Below are 22,039 nucleotides of genomic sequence, written 5' to 3' on the forward strand. Positions count from 1 at the left end.
GTTTTAAGGCCCTCGAAGGTATCCCAAGCTGTCTGAGCACGTCCTGGTGGCTGGCCTCCTAGAATATTAATTTTATCTCTGACACTGACAGTCCCTGAAGCTTGACACAAGCTTTTTCATTTGCTGTGATTCAGCTCTCTTTTATCCAAAACACTATAATCCAGGCCATAAAATTATGTGACAATTATGGAGGCTTAAAATGTACAAAGTGTTAAAACACTTTAAAGAAACAATCATTCACAGAAACAAACAGCCAACATCCTTACCTCTGGAATAAGTTGGAAAATTGCATTTGAAAATAGAGTCCCAATAGCCAGCCCGACGAAATAGGTCAAAATCTTGGGGAAATAAGATTTCTTTATCAACGGAGTCAAAACCAATCCAAGGAGAGATGCCAGATTAATAATTGTCACTGACAGGAATCCATATCCCCAAACTGTGAATCAGAGGGAATGAGGCGAAATTAATCAGAGCAGAGGCACCAAATGAAGTCTTACTCAACATTAAACTGGAAACAAATTTCTTCTTTAAAAGCTTGAAACAGATATCTTCTTTAAAACAGCAAAATCATCTCAATGAAAATTATATGGCAAACTGAGGACACAGATACAGTATAATAAATATTAATAGAAACACAGCCTATGTTTTCATCAGTCGTCATTACAGGGTCAAAGAATTGATAGCTTGCAGGGAATTTGGAGAACGTCGAGAATAGTGACAATCTCAGGCCCACAAGCTCCCAGCCACCACGTTTTATCGATTGGTTCCAGGCCTAGTTAAAACCCAGCCTTTCAGAGGAACATTAAGGCAGCATGAGATGCAGGGACAAAGTATGGGACATGGATGGGGATGGTTTAGCTTCCAGATGACCATAGCTGCTGATACTGAGCTCATCACAATCACTTGTATGCAGGCACCTGTGGAGAGCACCTTCTTGGGGAAAGCAGCACCTCAGTCCTCCAGCTGGGACCTCCAGGGACCTGGACTCACCCCAGTGTAGGGAGCACTCAGGAAGGGCTCATACAGGGCAGGCGAGAGCAGCTGCAAAGCGCAACTCGCCTTGCCAGGCCCAGATTAAGGCAAAAATATCCTATACAGTAGAGATGCTGGTGACAGAAGGAGGTGATGTGTCTTTCACCTCTCTATCCCCAGGGCCTGGCACCCAACAGGTGCTTAATAAACGTTGCTTAGAATGAAATGAATGCGTGTCATCCAAAGCTCTACAGCTAATGGCATTTGTGACCCATCGCCTTTGGGCCTCAATTTCCCCCAGGTATCCGACAGGAGTCGGTTTAAAGACACGACGGGAATGCAAGTCTGACATATTTTGTGAGCCCAAGACAGTCGTGGTTGACAGTGCAGGCTGACATATAAATGGGCTCTGAACTGTGGCTTTGCCTGTGGCCCCATACACCATGCACAAAGGACAATGTGCAAGATCAGAAAGCTGCCTCTTCTGATATTGCCACTTCTTTAAAATGCCCCAAAAACATTTTTAAATGTTGGGCCACTTTTCTCATGCACACTGTCAGTGGAGTACTGGAGTAACACCTAGTGTTTAGTAAGTATCTGCCACGTGCCAAGCACTGTGGTGAGCGCTAACACATATAAATTCATTTGATCCTCACAAAACCCTATGAGGTCGGTACTACTGTCACCGCCTGCGTACAGGTGAGGAAACCAAAGCATATGGACTTCAAAAGAGCTGTCCAACTCATGCCAATATAAAGAAAGTCATGCAGATTTTGAACCAGACAGTCTGTCTCCAAGGCCCACATTTTTTAGCAATATGCTTCATTACTCCTGTAGAGGTAATTTAATTTTTAAAAAGCCCAAAGGGCTCAATGACACTAAACACTTTATATTGTGCTTCATGAATACAAGATCGTTCACCATTCTTCTAGTTCAAGCGATTCTATCTACAAATAAACAGTCTTAGCAAATGTTTATGGAGCCCAGGGTGCAAACCAAACCCTGATTCCTGCCAACAAGAAGCTTGGATCTTTTGCTTGGGAAGTTGGGAAATGTGTGGGCACGCCCGTACACAAAGCAATAGGGGTAGCCTGTGCTGCGTACCAAGTGAAAAAGAACATAATATGTTACAGCAAGAACCATCACAGCACTGATCATGACTGTCTTCTCCAGACACTTTCCTGTCAGTTCCAGACTCCTGACCATGCCCTACAAAGTCATCTCATTGGACTGACAAAGGTCCACCCCTGCCCATTTACTACCTATCACCCACAACAACACTATCTGCTCCCCTCAGACTTTCCACAGAGAAAGTTCTCAGTCCCAGATTGCCCTCCATGATACGTCTATATGTAGTTTCCCTTAACACAGATAGCCTTCCATCCCATCACTAGCCCACATTCATTCATTCGTTTAACAAATATTTGTACTCTCTTTGAGTAGACAGGACACATACATGTTGAAACTAAAATAAAAATACAAAGAAGTTTTTGAGTACCAAATAGAGGCAAAACCACATGCACCTATTAAACTCATCACTTTTCCCTGTGAATTCCTGTTCCACTACCCTTGCTCACTCTCTCCATCAATTTTATGTTCAATTTCAATTTCTCACTCTTCAATTGTCAATTCAATAGATGATTGGTGACCAAACTCTCAGTTCTGCCTGAGATCACTCTCACCCCAGCTTCTCCATCCTTATTGCCTATCCTTGATTTCAGGCTTTCACCACCTCTCTCTTATCTGATGCATTATGACACTTTTCTTTGGGCCCTCCTCCCCCTGCTTGACATGGCCACCAGACTTATTATTCTAAAACACAATTCTGATCATCTCATACCCCTACGTGAAACTGCCCTTCATGAACTGACTCCCACACAACCTCACCAGTGTTAGTCTCCCTTCTCAACATGGCCTTTATGCAGACACAATCTTTTCCAAATACAGAATTACCTTTACTTGTGGTTCTTTATCTGGAAACATCTTTGTATCGTCATTGTCTAAGAAACTCACACATGGCTCTCCAAGCCAACTCAAAGACCTCCTCGATGAAGCTTTCCTAGTTCTTCTGGGCAGCAGTCACTTGCTCATCAAGTTTCCCACAGCTTTTTGATTGAAGGTTACGGGGCCACTTACCATTTCTTATGTGCTACAGTAATGTTATCAATTATATATTTGTCTACATCCTATACATTATGAGATTTTTAAGAAGGGCTATGTTTTATTTATCCTTGGTGCCTAGAATGTTGCTTGGCAAATAGCAAACATTCCATGGTGAATGAATTAATGAAGGCCTTATTTCAAGAAGCAGTCCAGAACTCTGCCCAAAAAAATACCAATTCATTTGCTTACCCAATCTTTCTAACCTTCCTTACTATTGTGCACATTTATCAGGACCAATTGGTTATTTTGGGAGCGTTGATCATCACTCTTCTAGGCACACTGCATAGTTTCCCCTTCTTGTATTGTTAGGACATTATTCAGGGGGGAAATTACTTTCATCCAGTCAACTGATGCACCAAACAGTAAATTAGTATAAAATATTCCTTGGACCTTTCCATATACATAATCAGACTCCTTCTAATGATTTCTTCCAGACTTTCTCTCTGCTTCTCAGTGAACTCTGAAAGATTTTAATAAATTTCCAAGGAATATTAGTAACAATAGCTAACATTTATTGAATGCACACTGTGGGTTAAGATTCTTCTAAAAACTTCACCTATTTTAAGTCATTTAATTCTCCTATTTCACAGTTTTTTACAAGGACAAAATAAAACCAGTTAAAGCAGTCCCCAGAATATAGTTGTGTTCCACAAATGTTATCACTATTTTCAAATTAAAAAAAAAATAGTAAGTAGACCATAATATAAATTTTAGCTCATTATTCTACAGTGAAAGAAAAAAACAAACTAGGAGTTAGGAGCTCTGGGCTCTCATCCCACCTCAGGTATTGTACCAAGAGGAAGCCATTTAACAGCTCTGGAGCTTAAGACTTATGTCATCAGTTGTATTTCGGAGTTGAACAGTGTGACCTCCAGGGATGCTACAAGTGAAATTCTATTATTCTCATCTATTATTGAATTAAACAACATCCTGTGACCTCGTCAATAAAAATGAGGCAATTTTGAACCATTAAATTATTGGTAAATCTTAATTATCTCCTAGAGAATTTAATTTACCATCCATTTATTGCACTCATCGATATGAGTTTATAATGACCTGAAAGACAATTTCAAAATCTCAAAACATGAGGCCCCTAATAAATCAGACTGATATCTGCCCACTGAAACATCAGGGCAAATATGTTCATAAACTCCTTGTATCATGTCTCTTGGATTACTTTTATTTTGATTTTTCATTCCCTTGAATGAACTCAGAATTGACTCTATATTAGGTGAACAATTATATCAAGAATACAGTGCATTTCATTATTTAAAAAATATATTTCTCAGTGGGAAAAGAACCAGTTTACACCGCGGGCATGGGATGGAGTGAATGTTTGAACACATGTATAAGAAGAGCAAATACTTCTTTCTATTCCGTGCCAGGCAACATTCTAGGTACTTACATAAGTTTAGTCATTTAATACCCCCAACAATTCTATAAGGAAGGCACTATTCTTATCTCTATTTTATAGATGACGCAAATGAGGTACAGAGACATTAAATAATTTCTCAACTTCACACAGCTGCACTAAAATAAAATAATTAAGATATTAAACACCAAATAAAGGCAATATATTATCAAATTAAACATCCTCGGTTGGTAATAATAAGTACTGTACTAGTTTCCCTAATTCTCTAGAAACATTTCTATATCTCCTCCCACCCACCCCACCCAGTCTAGCCCCATCTCAATTCCTAAGATAATGTGCAGCCTAAGAGGTATTTCTCTCTTTTAGGGGTCCTCTGTCTAAATATTTGGTGCCTCTCTGATCTTGTAAGTCATAACTGTTGATTTTTCCATTTTAGGACTTTACAGCATTGACTCTAGAATTAATTCTCTCACTTTCTGTTTTCACTTTCCTGTTGCTATCTCCTGGTTCCTGAGATAGAGTAAACCTGAGAATTGAGGTTTAAAGCACTTTTGAATATCAGTAATTAACCTGCACAGAGTAGAGGATTTGCTTTTTCTGAAACCTCATCTCCAGTACTCAGAATTATGTACGTTAGATATTATTTTATTTAACAGACATATATATAATACCTAACTATATGTTAGGTGACATTTTAAATTCTTTGCCAATATTAAGTTACTTAATCCTTATAACGACCCTTGGAGAAGGTTCCTATTTTAGATAAGAAAACTGAGGCAGAAAGACATAAATGAAATCATGTGCCAACATAGCTGGAAAATTACAAAGTTGAGACTTGAGCCCAGGTGGGCTGACCTTAGAATCTATGCGTTTACTATGCTCTACAATTAGTAAATGTCAGTATATAAAGCATTTACCGACTTTACTTTTGAATGTAAAGTGCAAACTATATTAAAGTTAAACATACTTGTAGAAATAGAAATATATTTCAATTTAGTACATATTCTGGAAAAAAATTTGCTTGGACAATTAGCTCTAAAATTATTGTTATTCACAAAACTGATAATTATATTGATAAAGTATATTTGGTGATTTCTATTCTTTGTATATGTAAATGTAGAATATAAAAGAGAACATGGGTTCTAAAAGCGGGACAACCTGCGTTTGAATATGGCTTTGCCATGGACAATCTGTGTACTCTTGAGCAAATAACTTTAAACTCTCTGTACCTCGGTTTCCTTAGTTGTAAAATGAGAGTAGTAGTTCCTACATTGTTGTATGAAGACAAATTAGTTAACACGCGCAAAGTATTTGGAACAGCACCTGCAACATAGTAAGGGCTACAGGCTACATAAGAGTTGGCTATTATTATTTTTGTCACTGTTACTGTTATTTCTGTTATTCACATATAGAGACTGAAGTATTAATATACACCTAAAGGATTCCAAAAGTAAGGAAAATAGGTACTTCCTTTGTTGAGGTTTCCCTTTTTTCTCTATCTTTATTTTTTTTATAGTATCTATTTTGCTCATGTTAAATGTGTTCACTCAGACCAGTGGCTTCCAATGCCATCTCTAAGATGACATAGCTCCAGCCTCCACCTATTCTCTGAGCTCCAAATGTGTGCATGCCACTGACTACTGGAAATCTCTCCTTGTTAGTCTATATTAACATCTCAAACTGACCATGCCAAAAATCGTACTCTTAACCCTCACCACTTGCTTCCTTCCCAACCAATTGCTCCTCCCCAGTCTTCTCCATCCCAGGAAATGGCCCAACCATCTATCCAGTTTCAATGGCTCAAACCTTGATTCATCTTTCCCTCGCCCACATCCAGGCCAGAGGCAAATCATTTTAGCACAGTCTCCACGATCCATCCTGAATCTGATCACTTCTCCTCACTCCTACTTCTCCCACCTTAGCCCAAGTCCCCAGCATCCTGAGCACAGACCCCGGGCAATAGCTTCCTGTCCAATCTCCTTGCTTCTTCTGTTACCCCATTACAATCTATCCTTCCAACTGCAGGTGGAATTATCTTTTACAAATCCAAATAAAATCATGTCACTCACCCGCTTAGAACCCTACAATGCCTTCCTACCACATTCAGAATAAAGTCCAATCAATTTACTGCACCTTATGGGTCTCTGGATCCCTTGGTACCCAACCTCCTTCTGTTTTCCCTCCTGCTTACCATGCTCCATACATGCAGGCTTTCTTGCCCTTCCTTACACATGCCAAACACATTTTGAAGCTTATGCTGACAATTCACTCAACCTAGAATGTTCTTCCCTCAGAGAAGATCTTGTCATGGCCCTCTCCACCCATGCCCCTCAGTCAGCACTCTATTCAAATATAATCTCATCAGAATGGTCTCCTTGACCCATCTAAAAATCACACTCACCCACCATCTCCTGCTACCCATTACCTACTTTATTTTCTTCATAGCATTTATCACTCTGAAATTAAATTTATTTACTTATTTGTATAAATGTTTATTATTTCTTCTCTCCATTACATCATAAGTCATAAGAGGTCAAGGAATTTTTCTTCTTGCTCGTGACTAAATCCTCAATACACAGAACAGTGCTTAGCATGTCATTCAATAAACATTTATCAAATGAATAAATGAACAAAACAATGAGAATTAAAATACCCATGTGGGGTAAGGTAACAATTTGAGAATACCAAGAAATTGTATGTAGCTAACAAATAGATTCCCTGGTTTATCTCATTTGTGAAAGAACTCGTCTTCATGTTTAAGTGTGTGAATTGTACAGTAAGCATGCATTTGTTTTCCTATATTTTAAAATTTCTTTGCAGCAGATTATTCCTTTAAAATGCAGTATCTATGGCAATATCATTATAGGTACTTAAAATAGTTGCCAGCATTTTCTTTCATTATGAAAATTACAGCAGTAATAACTCAGTCCCTTAAGATGTAATCTAAAGCCACGCTAGTTCTCTTATTCCTTTACTGACAATTATAGATAACCTGACAGGTTTTTAAATAATATTACAAGCTCAAGGTAATGGAAAGTAACTGATCAATGTTGAGCCAAATAGTTAATATGTAATCCAATATGCACAGCAGAAAACAGATTGTTTAAAATCTAGTTTCATGAAGTTTCATGAAGTTTTTAAGTGGCACGACATATAATTTTGACTCCACAAATAGAAAAGCATAGCTTGTGAAGCTTAAATGAGTTCTAATTATTCTTATTCTAAATACTTCCAGAACGTAAGTACTTTACCAGGAGGTTCTATATAGAGTAATAAAAACAATAAAGCAGAAAAAGAAGCATGTTAACGTCCTTTCAGGCTAGCCCATAGAGTTTTCAAACAAATGGGACAAGAAGCTTCCAACATACCTTCAGAAAGACTGGGTTTTGTTTTGTGTTTGGGCCACTTGTCACAAGGGTGAAAGTTCAGTTGCTGTAGGACTGCTGGACAGATGACAGAGAAGTTCAAGCTGGTTATCTGAGTAGCATTTGAAAAGCCATGAAGGGAAAAGATCTCTTCAGCTGACAAACACTGAAATAACAGAAACAAAGTAAACATATATGTGTTAATATAGTAAAAGCACCCAAACAAAGATACTATAGAGACACAGAATATTTCCTGTGTTTGGAATACACTACAGAATATACACTACAGAAATGTATAGACCCCAATAATTGGAAAACAGCCCACACCTAGAAACCAGAATAATAGCAAAAAAAAAAAAAAAAAAAAGTAAAGACAGAAAAGAAAATCTTCTTGATCAACAGTCTACCTATCGCAGCCAAAAGGGTAAGAACCGGCTTGCAGATTTCCAAGGACTTTAGCACAAAGGGCTTTAAGACAATCCAGAATTCTCAATCTTCTCTCTCTGTTTTTGTTTAGTTTGAGTGTGTATTTAGTGTGGGTTATCACAGTGGCTCTCTGTAACATTTCTTGTGGACAAACACCAGGCACCCTCACAGTTTCACCGTTCACCCATCCTCCTAGACAGCAATAATAACCCTAATACATAAAAGCTGTTTTAAAATACGTCTAGCACTAACAGTTGTTTGCTAAAACATGTATTGTTCTCAGTGATGGTTCGTAGCTTTTCTGTATCATATAAAGTTTTGAAATAGTGATGGGCTGTTTAGAAATTCAGTAACTATTGACGAGAAATAGAATCTTCATTAGAAAGAAATCTCTGCAAAAATAACTTTTTAAACGTATCATTTTACTCTTAGGCACAATTGAACTGGAAACTGTGTTACACATACTTGTATTATTAAGAAGAATATAAAAGAAATTACATGGGCTACTATTGCTAATGAATGTGGTAAGAATTATAGAGTGTGAAAGGCATCCATTCACTCCAATAGAAGAGTCTGTCTTTAATAAATGCAATTGAGAGCATTTCTTTGCATACTTTAGCCACTATTTAAACCCCACAAGATCTTAGCTTGGTATGATGCACTGGATTGTGTCCTTCTAAAATTCATGTGTTGAAGCCGTAACCCCCAAAGTGGTGATATTTGTAGATGGAGCCTCTGGGATAGATGAAGTCATGAGCGTGAGGCCCTGCTCCAATCAGATTAGTGGACTTACATGAAGAGACAGGAAAGAGATTGCTTTTCACCCTCTCTCCACCATGTGAGGACACGGCAAGAAAGCAGCCATCTACAACCCAAGAACAGAGTTCTCACCAGACACCAACCCTTTTGTCACCTCTACCAGTCTCCAGAACTGGAGAAAATAAATTTCTGTTGTTTAAGCCACCCAGTAAATAGTATTTTTGTTATAGCTGCCCATGCAGGTGAATACACTATGAATGGCATTGAGAACTCAAAAGTTTTTGTTCATTGTTTGACCATAAGTGCTATAATTCCCTTCATAACAGAAACAATGAACTTAAAATGTAGATTTTGGTACAAGGAGACCACTACTGATTTTGAAGAAAAGATGGAAAACACCAAATACGTCAAGATGTATAGAGCTGTCAAGATGTAAGACTGCAATTGCCTTAAAGAAAATACACATTTAGACCTCTTGTTTTTAAACATCTAAGTATGTGCCTACAGCTGTTTCTTATTCAACCCATGCTCTCCTTTGGGTTCATGACAATGACAGCTGTGTGCCATCTCTAGAAGAGGAGACAGTACACTCAATGCTTTGTTAACAGCCCTCCCTTTGGCGAGAATAGGGGATAATAAACTAATGGAGGGAGAAAATAGCTTGGTAGCCAACTGGGGAAGGGAAAGTGCATTGAGTTTATTCGTTACCATGAAACCACCCAGGAGCGTAATTGCTAGGCTCAAAAATTACAGAGTCCATGTGATCTAAATGCCCTCTGTATAATTCCAGGAATAGATGGGTGTAGTAGTACAAACACAAAGCAGCACTGTGTCCCTGCAAAAAAAAAAAGGCTTAACCCACTTGGATTTCAAGTTTCTTCAGCTATAAAATTAGAGGAAGAGGGGAAGCTACACATAGGTAATTACCAAAGTCGTTTCAGAATTAACATTCTAAGATGTCGTAAAATGTGATGACTGTTAAGCAGTTCTTTTCAGACTCCAATTGTGACCCATTAGTGGGTCAGGAAATCCATTTATGGTCAGTATTTGTAAGGAAGTGAAAAACCATATAGTAGAAACTGTACAGTGTATCACACATAACAAGGATAAGTATTGCTTAATCAAAATTTACTTCAGCTACACGTTATACATACCATGCGCATGTACATTGGATCACAATGCAAAATTCATTTTTTATGGGCTGAGTGAAAAAAGTGAAGGGATAAAAAAATACAAATTGGCAGTTACAAAATAGTCACGGGGCTGTAAAATAAAGCATAGGGAATATAGTCAATAATACTGTAATAACTGTTTATGGTGTCGAGGGGGTACTAGTTACATAAATTTCTAACCACTATGCTCTGCACCTGAAACCAATACACTGCTGAATGTCACCAGTAAGTGAAAATTTAATTTTTTTTAAATTTTTTAAGTTTGTTTTTAACTGTAAATGGCAGTCAAGCATTTGAAAGTCACTACTCTTAAGGATGCCCAAATTGTCTGTTTTATATCATTAAAGACACTCTCCTACATACAGTTAGGGAAAAGAAAAACACACTGCAATCAAAAGATTCATCAATACTGTAAGAAAACTTAGAGTCCTGATCTGTGAAGCAGCTGTGTGGAAATTTTGGTAGGCAATCATGGATAATAGCACTTTGACAGCAGCAAATGCTCAATCTCGAGAAAGAGTAAGCAGCTGGAGTGATGACAAAACTCTAGATCTTGCCTTATGATATGAGAATGGGGATAGAACACTAACAGTGTGGTAAAAGGAAATTAATGGCAGGCCTGATTTATTTAAAATAGCTATGTACCAGCAAGTAGAATACAAACAGTTTCATACAGCAGTCTAATTCAGCTTTAAATAACCTTTTTTGTTTTATTTTATTTCATCTTTATTTTTACCTTTTGACTTCCTTTACCTATCTCCCACTTCCTACGCCCTACCTCTGGCAACAGCCAATCTGTTCTCTGTATCTATGAGCTTGGTTTTGTTTGTTTTGTTTTATATTCCACATATAAAAGAGATCACATGGTATTTGTCTCTCTCTGTCTGACTTATTCCACTCAGCATAATACACTCTAGGTTCATCCATATTGTTGCCAATGGCAAGATTTCATTGCTTTTTATGGCTAAGTAATATTCCATGGTGCCACTTCTTTACCCGTTCATCCATCAATGGACATTTAGGTTGTTTCCATATCTTCGCTATCGTAAATAATGCTGCAACGAATATGGGGGTTCATGTATCTTTTCAAGTCAGTGTTTTTGTTTTCTTCAGATAAATACCCAGAAGTAGAACTGCTAGATCATATGGCAGCTCTATATTTAATTTTTCAAGAAATCTCCATACTGTTTTCTGTAGTGGCTGCGCAAGTTATATTCCCACCAACAGTGCACAAGGGGCCTTTTTTCCATATACTTGCCAACACTTGTTACTTCTTGTCTTACGCACAATAGTCACTTTGTGAGGTGATATCTCATTGTGGTTTTGATTTGCATTTCCCTAGTGATTCATGATTTGAACACCTTTTTGTGTTGGCCATATGTACTTCTTCTTGGGAAAATGTCTATTACATCTCCTGCCCATTTTTTAATCAGATTGTTTGGTTCTTTTTGTTGCTCAATTTATATGAGTTCTTTATATATTTGGGATATATGATTTGCAAATATTGTCTCCCATTCAGTAGGCTGCCTTTTCATTTTGTTTCATTTACTGTGCAGAAACTATTTGGTTTGATGTGGTCCCATTTGTTTACTTTTACTTTTGTTACTTTCTCTGTTGGTATCACATTCAAAAAATTATTGCCAAAGCTTAAGTCAAGGAGCTTGCCGCCTATGTTTTCTCCTAAAAGTTTTATGGTTTTAATATTCAAATCTTTAATCCCTTTTGAGTTAATTTTTGTGTATGGTGTAAGGTAGTGGTCAAGTTTCATTCTTTTGCATGTAGCTGTCCAGTTTTCCCAACAGCACTTATTGAAGAGACTCCTTTCCCCATTGGCTCCTTCAATTAATTGACCATATAGACATGGGTTTATTTTGGGGCTCTCTATTCTGTTCCACTGACCTATGTGTCTGTTTTTATGCCAGTACCATGCCATTTTATGCCAATACTATATCCTACTACATGCCTCCAGCTTTGTTCTTTTTTTCTCAAGATTGCTTTAGCTACTCAGGGTTCTTTGTGGTTCCATACAAATTTTAGGATTATTTTTTTCTATTTCTGTAAAAAATGCCACTGGAATTTTAACAGAGAGTGCACTGAATCTATAGATTACTTTGGGTAGTATGAACATTTTAACAATCTTGATTCTTCCAATTCGTAAGCATAGAATAACTTTATATTAATTTGTGTCTTCTTCAATTTCTTTCATCAATATCTTGTAATTTTCAATATATAGGTCTTTCACATCCTTAGTTAAATGTATTTCTAAATATTTTATCTTCTTTGATGCAAATGTAAATAAAATTGTTTTCTTAATTTCTCTTTCTGATAGTTCGTTATTAGTGTATAGAAACACAACAGATATTTGTGTGTTGATTTTTATTATGCTTTGATTTAACAAAGTTGAACCTAAAATCAATAAAGAAGTTGTCTAAGAAAGGGCAGTTTTCCCAGAGCAGGGACAAACAGGATGAGAGCCTGAACTGGGAGGGTGACAACAAAACCGGTAGAACCACTGAGGAAGTTCAAACATCCGCTTAAACATACCCATTCACCTCCAAAATAAACAATGAATAAATTTTGAAACTACTGGGATCCACAGGACTCCTCAAAAAACAACTCAGAGTGATTAACCAGAATAGTATGTGCCTCAATATAACTTCCTGAGCTTTCACCCTCTGCTTCACCTTTATGTACTGAGCTTGTCTTCTGTCTGTGTTTACAACACTGCTATTCTCAAGCGTGTCGTCTGATGTTTGTTGTGGCCTCTTGAGCTTTGTGCTATCAGAGGCAAACTCCAGCCAGCAGATGCCCTAATGTTTAATGGGTTGACTTTTTCCTAAAGACATTTTCTCAATTTTAAGTGAAACTATTCGTTAGTCTCTTGCCACATTAAGGTGATCTCAAATGGGCCTTATATACGAGTACATGACAAATCAAAGTAAGGTAGGTGATAGAAGAGAAGAGGTAAGAGGATTTAAACACATGCAAATGAGACTTCAAATCATAGTCAAAATCATTTTAGCAAATATTCCATACACTTCTTCTTCTGCATCCCCTATTTCTTCTTCCTCACAGGTTTTGACTAGTCAAATCGTTTGTTTGTTTGTTTGTTTGTTTGTTCATTTGTTTGTTTGTTCTGCTTCTTTCCCAGACATACCTTTGAAAGAGTGCTAGGGGCTGGTGCAAGGGCAGTGGTGGTGTTGAATGATTCAAAGTCAGGTTCTTCACTCTACATTTTATACAGTTGAAATCTGCTTATAATAAATGCCAAGGAGATCAACAAGACTTAAAACTGCATAGTTCAGATAATGACACACTCTCTACTTGACAACCTGTAGTCAGGCTCCTCTAAGCACTGTAAGCTTCAACCTTGCAAGTGTCCTTGTGGGGCCTGCATTGACTAGTTTTAGGAAGAATCCTGCTAAGTCAGTTTAGAGAGAATCCCCAACCCCTGATATCTGATCACCTTCAGCAAAAATATCTGACCTGTCTTCAGCAAAAATCCTGTTAAGTCTCTTTAACCGAATTCCCCCACACACTCCTGATGTTTCCTCTTAATAATTTTCCATCCACTGCCCCCCACCCTGCTTCTTGGCTGTAAATCTCTGCTTGTCCTTGTTGTATTCAGAATTGAGCCCAATTCTGTACTGAGACCACTTTTCTCCTCTTGCAATGGTCCTTGAATAAAGTTTGTTTTTATTGTTTTAACTACTGCCAGGCTCTGGTTTTCTTTAACAATACCAAGTATAATAACCATGTAATAACCATGTAATTATACTATATATCACATAAATTCTTTCTTCCTTTCAACAAATACTTATTGAATCTTAAAAATCAGGGTATAATATTGATGGGAGAAATGGAAAGTGGGGGACACTGGGGGATGACAAGCAAAAAAGAAATATATTAGCTCCCCATTATTTACAGGGGATCCATTCCAAAACCCTCAATGGATGCCTACAACCTTAGATAGAACTGAACTCCACAGATACTGTTTTTTCCTATATATACATACCTATGATAAAATTTAATTTATAAATCAGCCACAGTAAGAGATTAAGAGCTAACAATAAAATAGAAGATTTTATAACAGTATACTGTAATAAAATGTATGTGAATGTAGTCTCTCTCTCCCTCTCTCTCTCTCTCTCTCTCTCTCTCTCAGCAAACCAGCATGAATTTCTTTTTCCTCCTTCACAATTTCATGGATAGAAGATTCATTCTTATCATAGATCTTAGCAACCTCAGCATACGCTTTTTTTCTTTTTTTTTTTTTTAATTTATTGGGGTGACAATTGTTAGTGAAATTACATAGACTTCAGGTGCACAATTCTGTATTACATCATCTATAAATCCCATTGTGTGTTCACCACCCAGAGTCAGTTCTCCTTCCATCACCATATATTTGATTCCCCTTACCCTCCTCTCCCACCCCCCAGCCCCCTTACCCTCTGGTAACCACTAAACTATTGTCTGTGTCTATGAGTTTTTGTTTCTCATTTGTTTGTCTTGTTCTTTTGTTGTTTATTTTTTTCTTCCCTTATTAAGTTGAGAACTTTTAACTTAAAGGAAGCACTTTACAGCTGCTCTTCAGCATATACCACCAATTGCCAGCATCACTACTCTAGTGCTTTGGGGACATTATTAAGTAAAATAGAGGTTACTTGAACAGGCACTTCAATAACATGACAGTTGATCTGATAACCGAGAAAGCTAAGTGATTAATGGCAAGGAGCGTACACAGCATGGATATGATGGACAGAGTGAAGGGATCCAAAGTTTTGCCACGCCCAGAACTGTGCCATTAGAGATACTGATTTTGAGCTGGTTATTAAGAAACAAAAGACTCAGAAAGAATCTTTGAACCTCCCACTTTTCTGCCTAAGACATTCTGATGGAAAGGCCTACTCTAAGCAGAGAATCTTAGGATGTTCCTCTTAGCCTAATTTGAATTGAGTATGCTGGATACAAGGGCTTCAGGTAGGGGTCTGGTACCTGGATCACACACTGTGTCCCATCATTACTCGGTTGCCTGGCAGGAGTTGCCTTCCATGTGTGTTCCACTCTTCCCCAATTACCTATAAATCTCCCACTTTCATGTTTAAAAATCTAAAATCCCATTCCTCCCTTTTTTTCTTTGTCAAAAATGACATTTATACCCATTTTTTCCTCACTGTCTTTGGAATTTTCATGCTTATGTGAATTTCCCATGCACACGTATTAAAATTTTATTTTCTTCTGTTAATCTGCTGAATGTCAGTTGAATTATTAGCCCAGCTAGAAGAACTTAGAAGGTGAGAGGAAAAGTTTTGTTTTTGTTTTTTTTCAGCCCTCACTAAAGGAATGATTCACATCCTGGGCAAGATGGAGCAGAACAGCAAGAGATTTCATCATGCTACTCAGAATGAGGCACAACCTAAAATTTATGAATTGCTTATTTCTGGAATTTTCCATTGAACATTTTTGGACCACAGTTGACCATTGGTATCTGACACCATAGATAAGGGGGGACCTATTGTACTACAAAGATAAATACGTCGTAATCCTTCCATCAATAAACCTAAATAATTGTGGCAGAAATAAATCAGATACACCAATATCTATAAAACCAGAGAGAAAGTGATAGATTCATAAAAGGCATAATGATAAAGAACTATGAGAGTTCACACCAGGGAGAAATGATACGCAGAGGAAAATAGTCAAAACTACTCTGAGGTTCAAACTCTGGGCAAGTGGGAAGAGGATGTTCCTAGTGGTGTGATTAGGAAACCCAGGAAGAGAAACACATGAAGGATGGTTGTCAGTGTGGCTTTAGACATTTTAAGTTGCAATACCTTTGGGACACCAGGTGGAAATGATGAGTGAGCTTTCTCTGAGAAAGATAGAGGCCAGATATAAGTATGTGGCTCTCTTCTATAAGGAGCTAATTGAATGGGAATGGAGGTGATCATCAGGAGAGAGCACACAGAAAGGAGACAGACGTTTGGGGGATACATATATAATTTTCATGAAAGCAAGGAAAGGAGCCAGAGAATAAGACAGAGCAAGATAAGCCCAAAACATAAGAAATAACCTAGGCAGGTAAAATGTAGTGAATACCTATTGTTTTTGCCTGCGTAAGACAACGCCCGTCATCTAGTAGCAGACCGCCTTACTGCCATGGAAGCCTCCTATGTGATTTAAGTGAGGCTGACCAGGGAGCATAAGACTCAGACCTGTCCACTCTCTGATAGGGCTATTGAAGAAGAGCTACTAGGATTGCTATGAGCCTGGGGACTCATTCCATTTTCTCCCACTGTGTGAAAGAAGGTGAACTGTAAATAGAGAAAAGACAGGTTTCCAATACCATCACTGGTCCCCTGGATACAGCTGTGCCCCAAGCTGGTTCTGCCCTTAACTCTTCAGTTACTTGAGGCAATGAATTTCCTTTTTGACTTAAGCAAATTAAAGTTAAGGTCGTTTCATGTTCAAATGAAAGAATCCTGATTGACATATAAAGTAATTATTTAAAAGACATTTTTAAGGCTAGCAAATGAATGCTACATCCAGAACCTATGGGAGAAAAAAAATAAGTTTTTCCACTATTTAAACCTTCTTCCTTTTCTCAAAACATGGGCTGTTTTCTCTACTTGGCTATCTTGTCAAATGGCACCCATTAAATAACACAAAATAATGGGGCCATCTGATCTTGTGCCCATTATGCCACAGCAGAAATGAAATATCATCCCATTCAAATGCCCCCCAGAGGTGGCTTTAGATTCTGTTTTGCCATGGACTGTGCCTCGTGGAAACTGAGCAGTTCACATTCCCAATAAGGACACTGCCAGATGCGGCTGTTCTCTCTCTTGTGGAGGAAAGGTAGGTTGGAGAAACATGGAGGTAGGGGTGGATAATGCAAGGCCTTAAATACCAAGCAAGGAGTTTAGGTTTTATTCCAACAGTAATCAGAAGCCATTTGAGGATGGTGACGTGATCAGATGTGCGTATTAAAGACATAAGTCTGGCAGCAATGTGGACATGGGACGAGACTGGATACAGTGGATCACAGCAGCAACACAGCAGACATTCCTGAGCACTTACAACATGTCAGGCACAGACAGAATGGCCAGATACCATATGTAATTCATCTCCTCAATAATCCCATGAAGTAGGCAGAATTATCGCCCTCGCATAAGAGAACACTGGCATTTAGAGAAATTACAGATATTTGATGTTATTGTGACAGGACTTCTACACATTTGATATGGGAAGTAGGCAGAGAGAGGAGTCAAGAATAACACCAAGTTTTTCAGCTTAGTCAACCGAACAGTGGTGATGCTAATCACTCAGATTGGTAAAACAGAATTACCAGAAGGTTTGGATGGAGAAAGGATAGAGTTGGAGAATTCCATTTGGGACAGGTTTAGGTCTGTCGAGTAGGGAAGGGGGAGAGTTACACATCAATGGGCAACAGGCTGTGCAAAGCTGAACCTCCCAAGAGAAATCCGAACCAAGCCAACCCCTTTAGAAAACAGATAGATGGTAACTACATAGGAAGGACTGAGGCTGTACAGAAAAAGTGTGGAAAATTAAAAGAAAGAGGTCTTGAGCTAGAACCCTAAGGAAAACCAACATGTGAAGACTGAGCAGAGGACATTGAAGTTGAAAAGCAGCAGCCAGAGAGGAAAGAAAAACAAGGTAGACACAGGGAAGAAAAAGTATGTGTTTCAAGTAGGATGTGTTTGACACCATCAAAATTAGCAGAGAGGTAAAACCTGAGAAATGCCCATTGGATTTAGCAATAAGAAGGTTTGGAGTGGCAGCTTAGAGAGTCATTCCAAGGAAGTGTTGGGGACAGAGCCAGACCACACTATGTTCAAGAATGACTGGAAGGTGAAGAAATGGAATAGGAATTCATACATGTCCTCCGTCCAGTTACATACAGAAAGTAGGGCACAGACGATGGGCTATTCGGGGGATTCACAGCAGAGGGCTCCTAGCATGTGCCTGAAACCAGAACAGTGGAGAAGAACTGACGATTCAAAATTGGAATGAACACATTCTCCCAGACAAATTGGGGCATGTGGTGACTTTTGCCAATGACTTATTTGTGCCTCAGTTTCTGGAGAAACTGAGGAAGTAACATTGCAAAGTTGAAAAAACAGCTTGGGGAGGAATTACTATCAGGTTTTAATTCTAGCCCTCACTATTGCAGAGATGGCCTCAGCAGGAAAAATAATAATGACAATTGTTTCTCTTGTTTTATTGAAACAGGAGGAAAACCAGCAGAGAACACCTTCCTGCTCCAAGTGACCATATAGTTCCCACTGGCTTCAAGAAAGTGGTATCAGTTCTACCTTGACATCCAGGCATTTGGATGTCATAGGAGGCATTTGACTTTTTTGAAAAATAAACAAGCCCCTCCATGGGATGAGAGTCTTCAGCAGTAGAAGCAGCAGTGGAAAGAGAATAAGTTTTGAAGTCTAGTTACCCTGGAGTGGATTCCTCATTCTGCCGCTTCAAAGCTATGACTTTGCGTGAGGCATTCAGTCTAGTAGCTATATGACTTGGTTTCCCCATGGCAATATGTAGATTACTTACCCCGTGAGGTTAGGAGGGTTCATGGGACGGTGTATAAGAAAGCACTGAGCATGATGCTATGCCACAAACATTAGCTATCATTCCTCTAAGACAAGACCTGCTTCCCCTGCTGGTGTGAAGGCCTGACCCAGAACATGTCCTTAAATGGCATTCATCCCAAGATTAGAGACAGAGCCAATATCTCATTTTTCTCATTAATCTGTGTAGCTATAGAATATACCTAGATTCTGAGACGCCTACTCCTAAAGAAAACTGTAGCACGTCATGATTTGATATACACACTCAATTACCTGGTTTCATCAATACATGCATCCATTCACAGATGGGTCTGTGTGCTTAGCACATGTGTTCAATATATACTACGTACACATATATAAAGCCGGCTTGTTACCCAACTCCAAAATTGGCGTACTGATTTTGCCATTGCTATTCATCTGAATTGGGCTAACTTTCTCTTTCACTGTCCCTGAAAAGGCACATCTCTCGCTTCTCCCAGTAAGACCAAACGGCTCCTGTTCTCTTACCTGCTTTACCAACTAACAAGGTCAGCACAGCGCAGAAGGCCCTGAATTCTTTTAGGTTGTGAAACCCATATGGAGGTCCTGAAGTAAGTCTCAATTTAAAACTACAATTATACCAGTTTCTAAAAGTACAATAAGGACTCCCAACCATTCACATTTCAATAGTGATGTAAATTTTGGACGAAAACAGAGCCAATTCCTAAACACAGCTTCAGAAGTCCTATGGAGGAGAGGGAATGTTCATAATTTCAATACATATTGAAATATTCAGATTATTTCATTAGGTTCCAGACCTAAGGTTTACATTTTCAAAAATCTGTCACTAGTGTTTGATGAGAGGAAAGTAGAGGCAAACAGTAAAAGCCTTTCTCAAGGTAAGAGTTGCCATGGAAACTAATGCTGAAACAAAAGTCACTAGGCTGACATATTTCTCACTGAAATTTTTATTTAATTAATCCTAGCTGTCTTTTGATAGCAGGGCTTTCCTCTATAAGCTGACTGACTGCAAAGTGCTCAAACCTTAGACAATTTTGTTAAGGATAGTATAACTATAACAGGTAATATAGTATTACGATAATGACTATGCACTGAGCATATAATTTGAGCCAGGCATGATGCTAAGTATTTTACATGCATTGTCTTATTTCTTATTTATTATTTATTACTTCAAGTAACACAGGTAATGAAAAAACATCTTATTTGTTTGGCTTACTGCATGTAATACACGAACTATATAAGTGTCTAAGATATATAGTAAGTAACAATAAATGTTATTGTTGTTCTTATTTTTTCAGTTCAAACAACCGTCCTACAAGGTTCATTTTTTTTAGTTGCTAGATGTAAAAATTAAGGATTAAGGAGGTTAAGTCATTTACCTGTGATTCCCCAGCTAAAAAGTGACAAGTGGAATTTCAGCCCAGGTCTGTTTGACTCCAGAGGCCAAACTGTTAACCATTATGTTGTAGTCTCTACTATAGTTAGAGATCTGAGAAGCTCACCCAATAAATCAATAACTCTGGGTTATTTTTGAGTTAGGTTCATAGAACTAAACCCTTAGGGGCCGTAGTAATGCTCACTTTTTTTCTCTCTAACTATTCAGGTAGTCATGAAGAAGTCAAGATATTAAATATTTGGATTTGGAAGCCGTAATTCTACTTTTCAGGGTAATGCCTTTGATCTGGATTCACAGATTTTTGTTTTTGTTCTGCTTAAACTTCAGGCCAAGAAAGACAACAGATCTTTGGAAGAAGACAGAAACCAAATTCAACAACGCTCCATTCTGAAGATTTTCTAAACTCTGAAATCCCATCATCACGAAAGTAATTCAATGATATTAATAGCTTAATTTCTTCATAAAACAAATCACAAGACTCACTGAACCAATTTGGCTCCAGAAACAGACAACTGGGAATAGTCTCAGAATAAATTAGTTTCAATTACGAACAGGAACCTACTGTTATCTGGAGTTGGAAATGGGAAAAGTCTCTTAAAACTACATAGTTTCTTAGGTTGTCTAGAGTTTAGTAACATTGTTTTTAAATAAATTGCATTGTAAATGATCCTAATATTAACTGTTTGCACTTAGTAGTATGGACAATCCCTTGAGGAAATGCCACTCTGAATACAAGTAACTCCCAAACTCGTTCCCAACCACATCAAGCTGTCTTCACTAACGGGCTGCTTTTATTTTCCCTGAAGAATGTCAGACCTCAACTTCAGGCCTTATTTTTCATTCCTATTTATATTCCCATTTTTCTCCTCTAAGTCCTCTTGATATTGATAAGAAATTAATAACATAGGAGGTTCAAATGTATATTAAATGTACATTTAAAGGAAAAAAAGCTTAAACTACAGTTATAGTTGAAAAGCAATAGGTTTTATGATGGGGAAATGAAGTATCTGTCCCTCACCATCTTCCGAGATAGGTATCATCAGGAAACCGGAATATGATGTGAGCCACGGAAAGCAGAAAACCTGCAGATCTCCCACCCAGCTCCTCTACTTCGAACATCCCTAAAGGGAAATAAAGACCTCACCCAATTAAGGGGAAGACTTTACCCCACACCTCAGAGTAACTGTGTAGAGAGCTCAAACTCCCACGAAGCAGCAATGACTTGCCTAGTTACTAGTAATTCTGTTAAAGTACTCCTACTCTTCTTTTCTTGTCCCTTCAACTCATTCCCTGTCGCCCATGCACAGACCACTTTCTCCAGAGACTGGCAGTCAGCAATGCAGTTGCTTCATAGGCATGATCAAGGACTTACACCTTACACTGCCTGAAGAGAGAGGGCATTCACTAGCAGACTCCTTCTAGCATAAAAATTAGAACAAGACTGAATGTTTTAACCCTAGACAGAGGTGTTTTCTCTCATATGCGAAACCCATACAGAGAAGAAAGCACAGTTGATAAATACGCCTTTCTCCAGGAAAACTTTAGACACTCAGAATTAGGAAAACTATTGTTGCCAAAATACTTCCTCTGAAAAAAAACAAAACAATGCATCATATAAGAAAGAACGAAAGAAAATTTCATTCTATGAAAGAGAGTTTATATAACCCACAGGGAAATCCATCTTGTGATTAATAGTAGAAATACATTGGGTACAGGCAGAACTTCAATCGATAGATATTTTTTAAAAATAAACCAGATAAGCAAAATTCTCCCAAAGGAGAATTGACTGATTGGTAACTCCTCCATGAGGCATTTCC

The 22,039-nt window shown here is 38.1% G+C and overlaps 1 protein-coding gene across 2 annotated transcripts in view; it reads right to left on the reverse strand.

The window, feature by feature from the left end:
* Window positions 1-22,039, reverse strand: part of SLC39A8 (solute carrier family 39 member 8) — a 67,266-nt gene that overhangs the window by 38,085 nt on the left and 7,142 nt on the right. For both annotated transcript variants that reach the window (XM_081062317.1, XM_081062318.1), the window contains 2 exons: window positions 7,876-8,038; window positions 267-436 (listed from right to left, as the gene is read on the reverse strand). In XM_081062317.1, the coding sequence (XP_080918443.1) occupies window positions 267-436; window positions 7,876-8,038 (333 nt within the window). The remainder of the gene's footprint in view (window positions 1-266; window positions 437-7,875; window positions 8,039-22,039) is intronic.

Source organism: Rhinolophus hipposideros, assembly GCF_964194185.1.
Source record: "Rhinolophus hipposideros genome assembly, chromosome: 1".
In the NCBI taxonomy this organism is placed as follows: Eukaryota; Metazoa; Chordata; class Mammalia; order Chiroptera; family Rhinolophidae; genus Rhinolophus; species Rhinolophus hipposideros.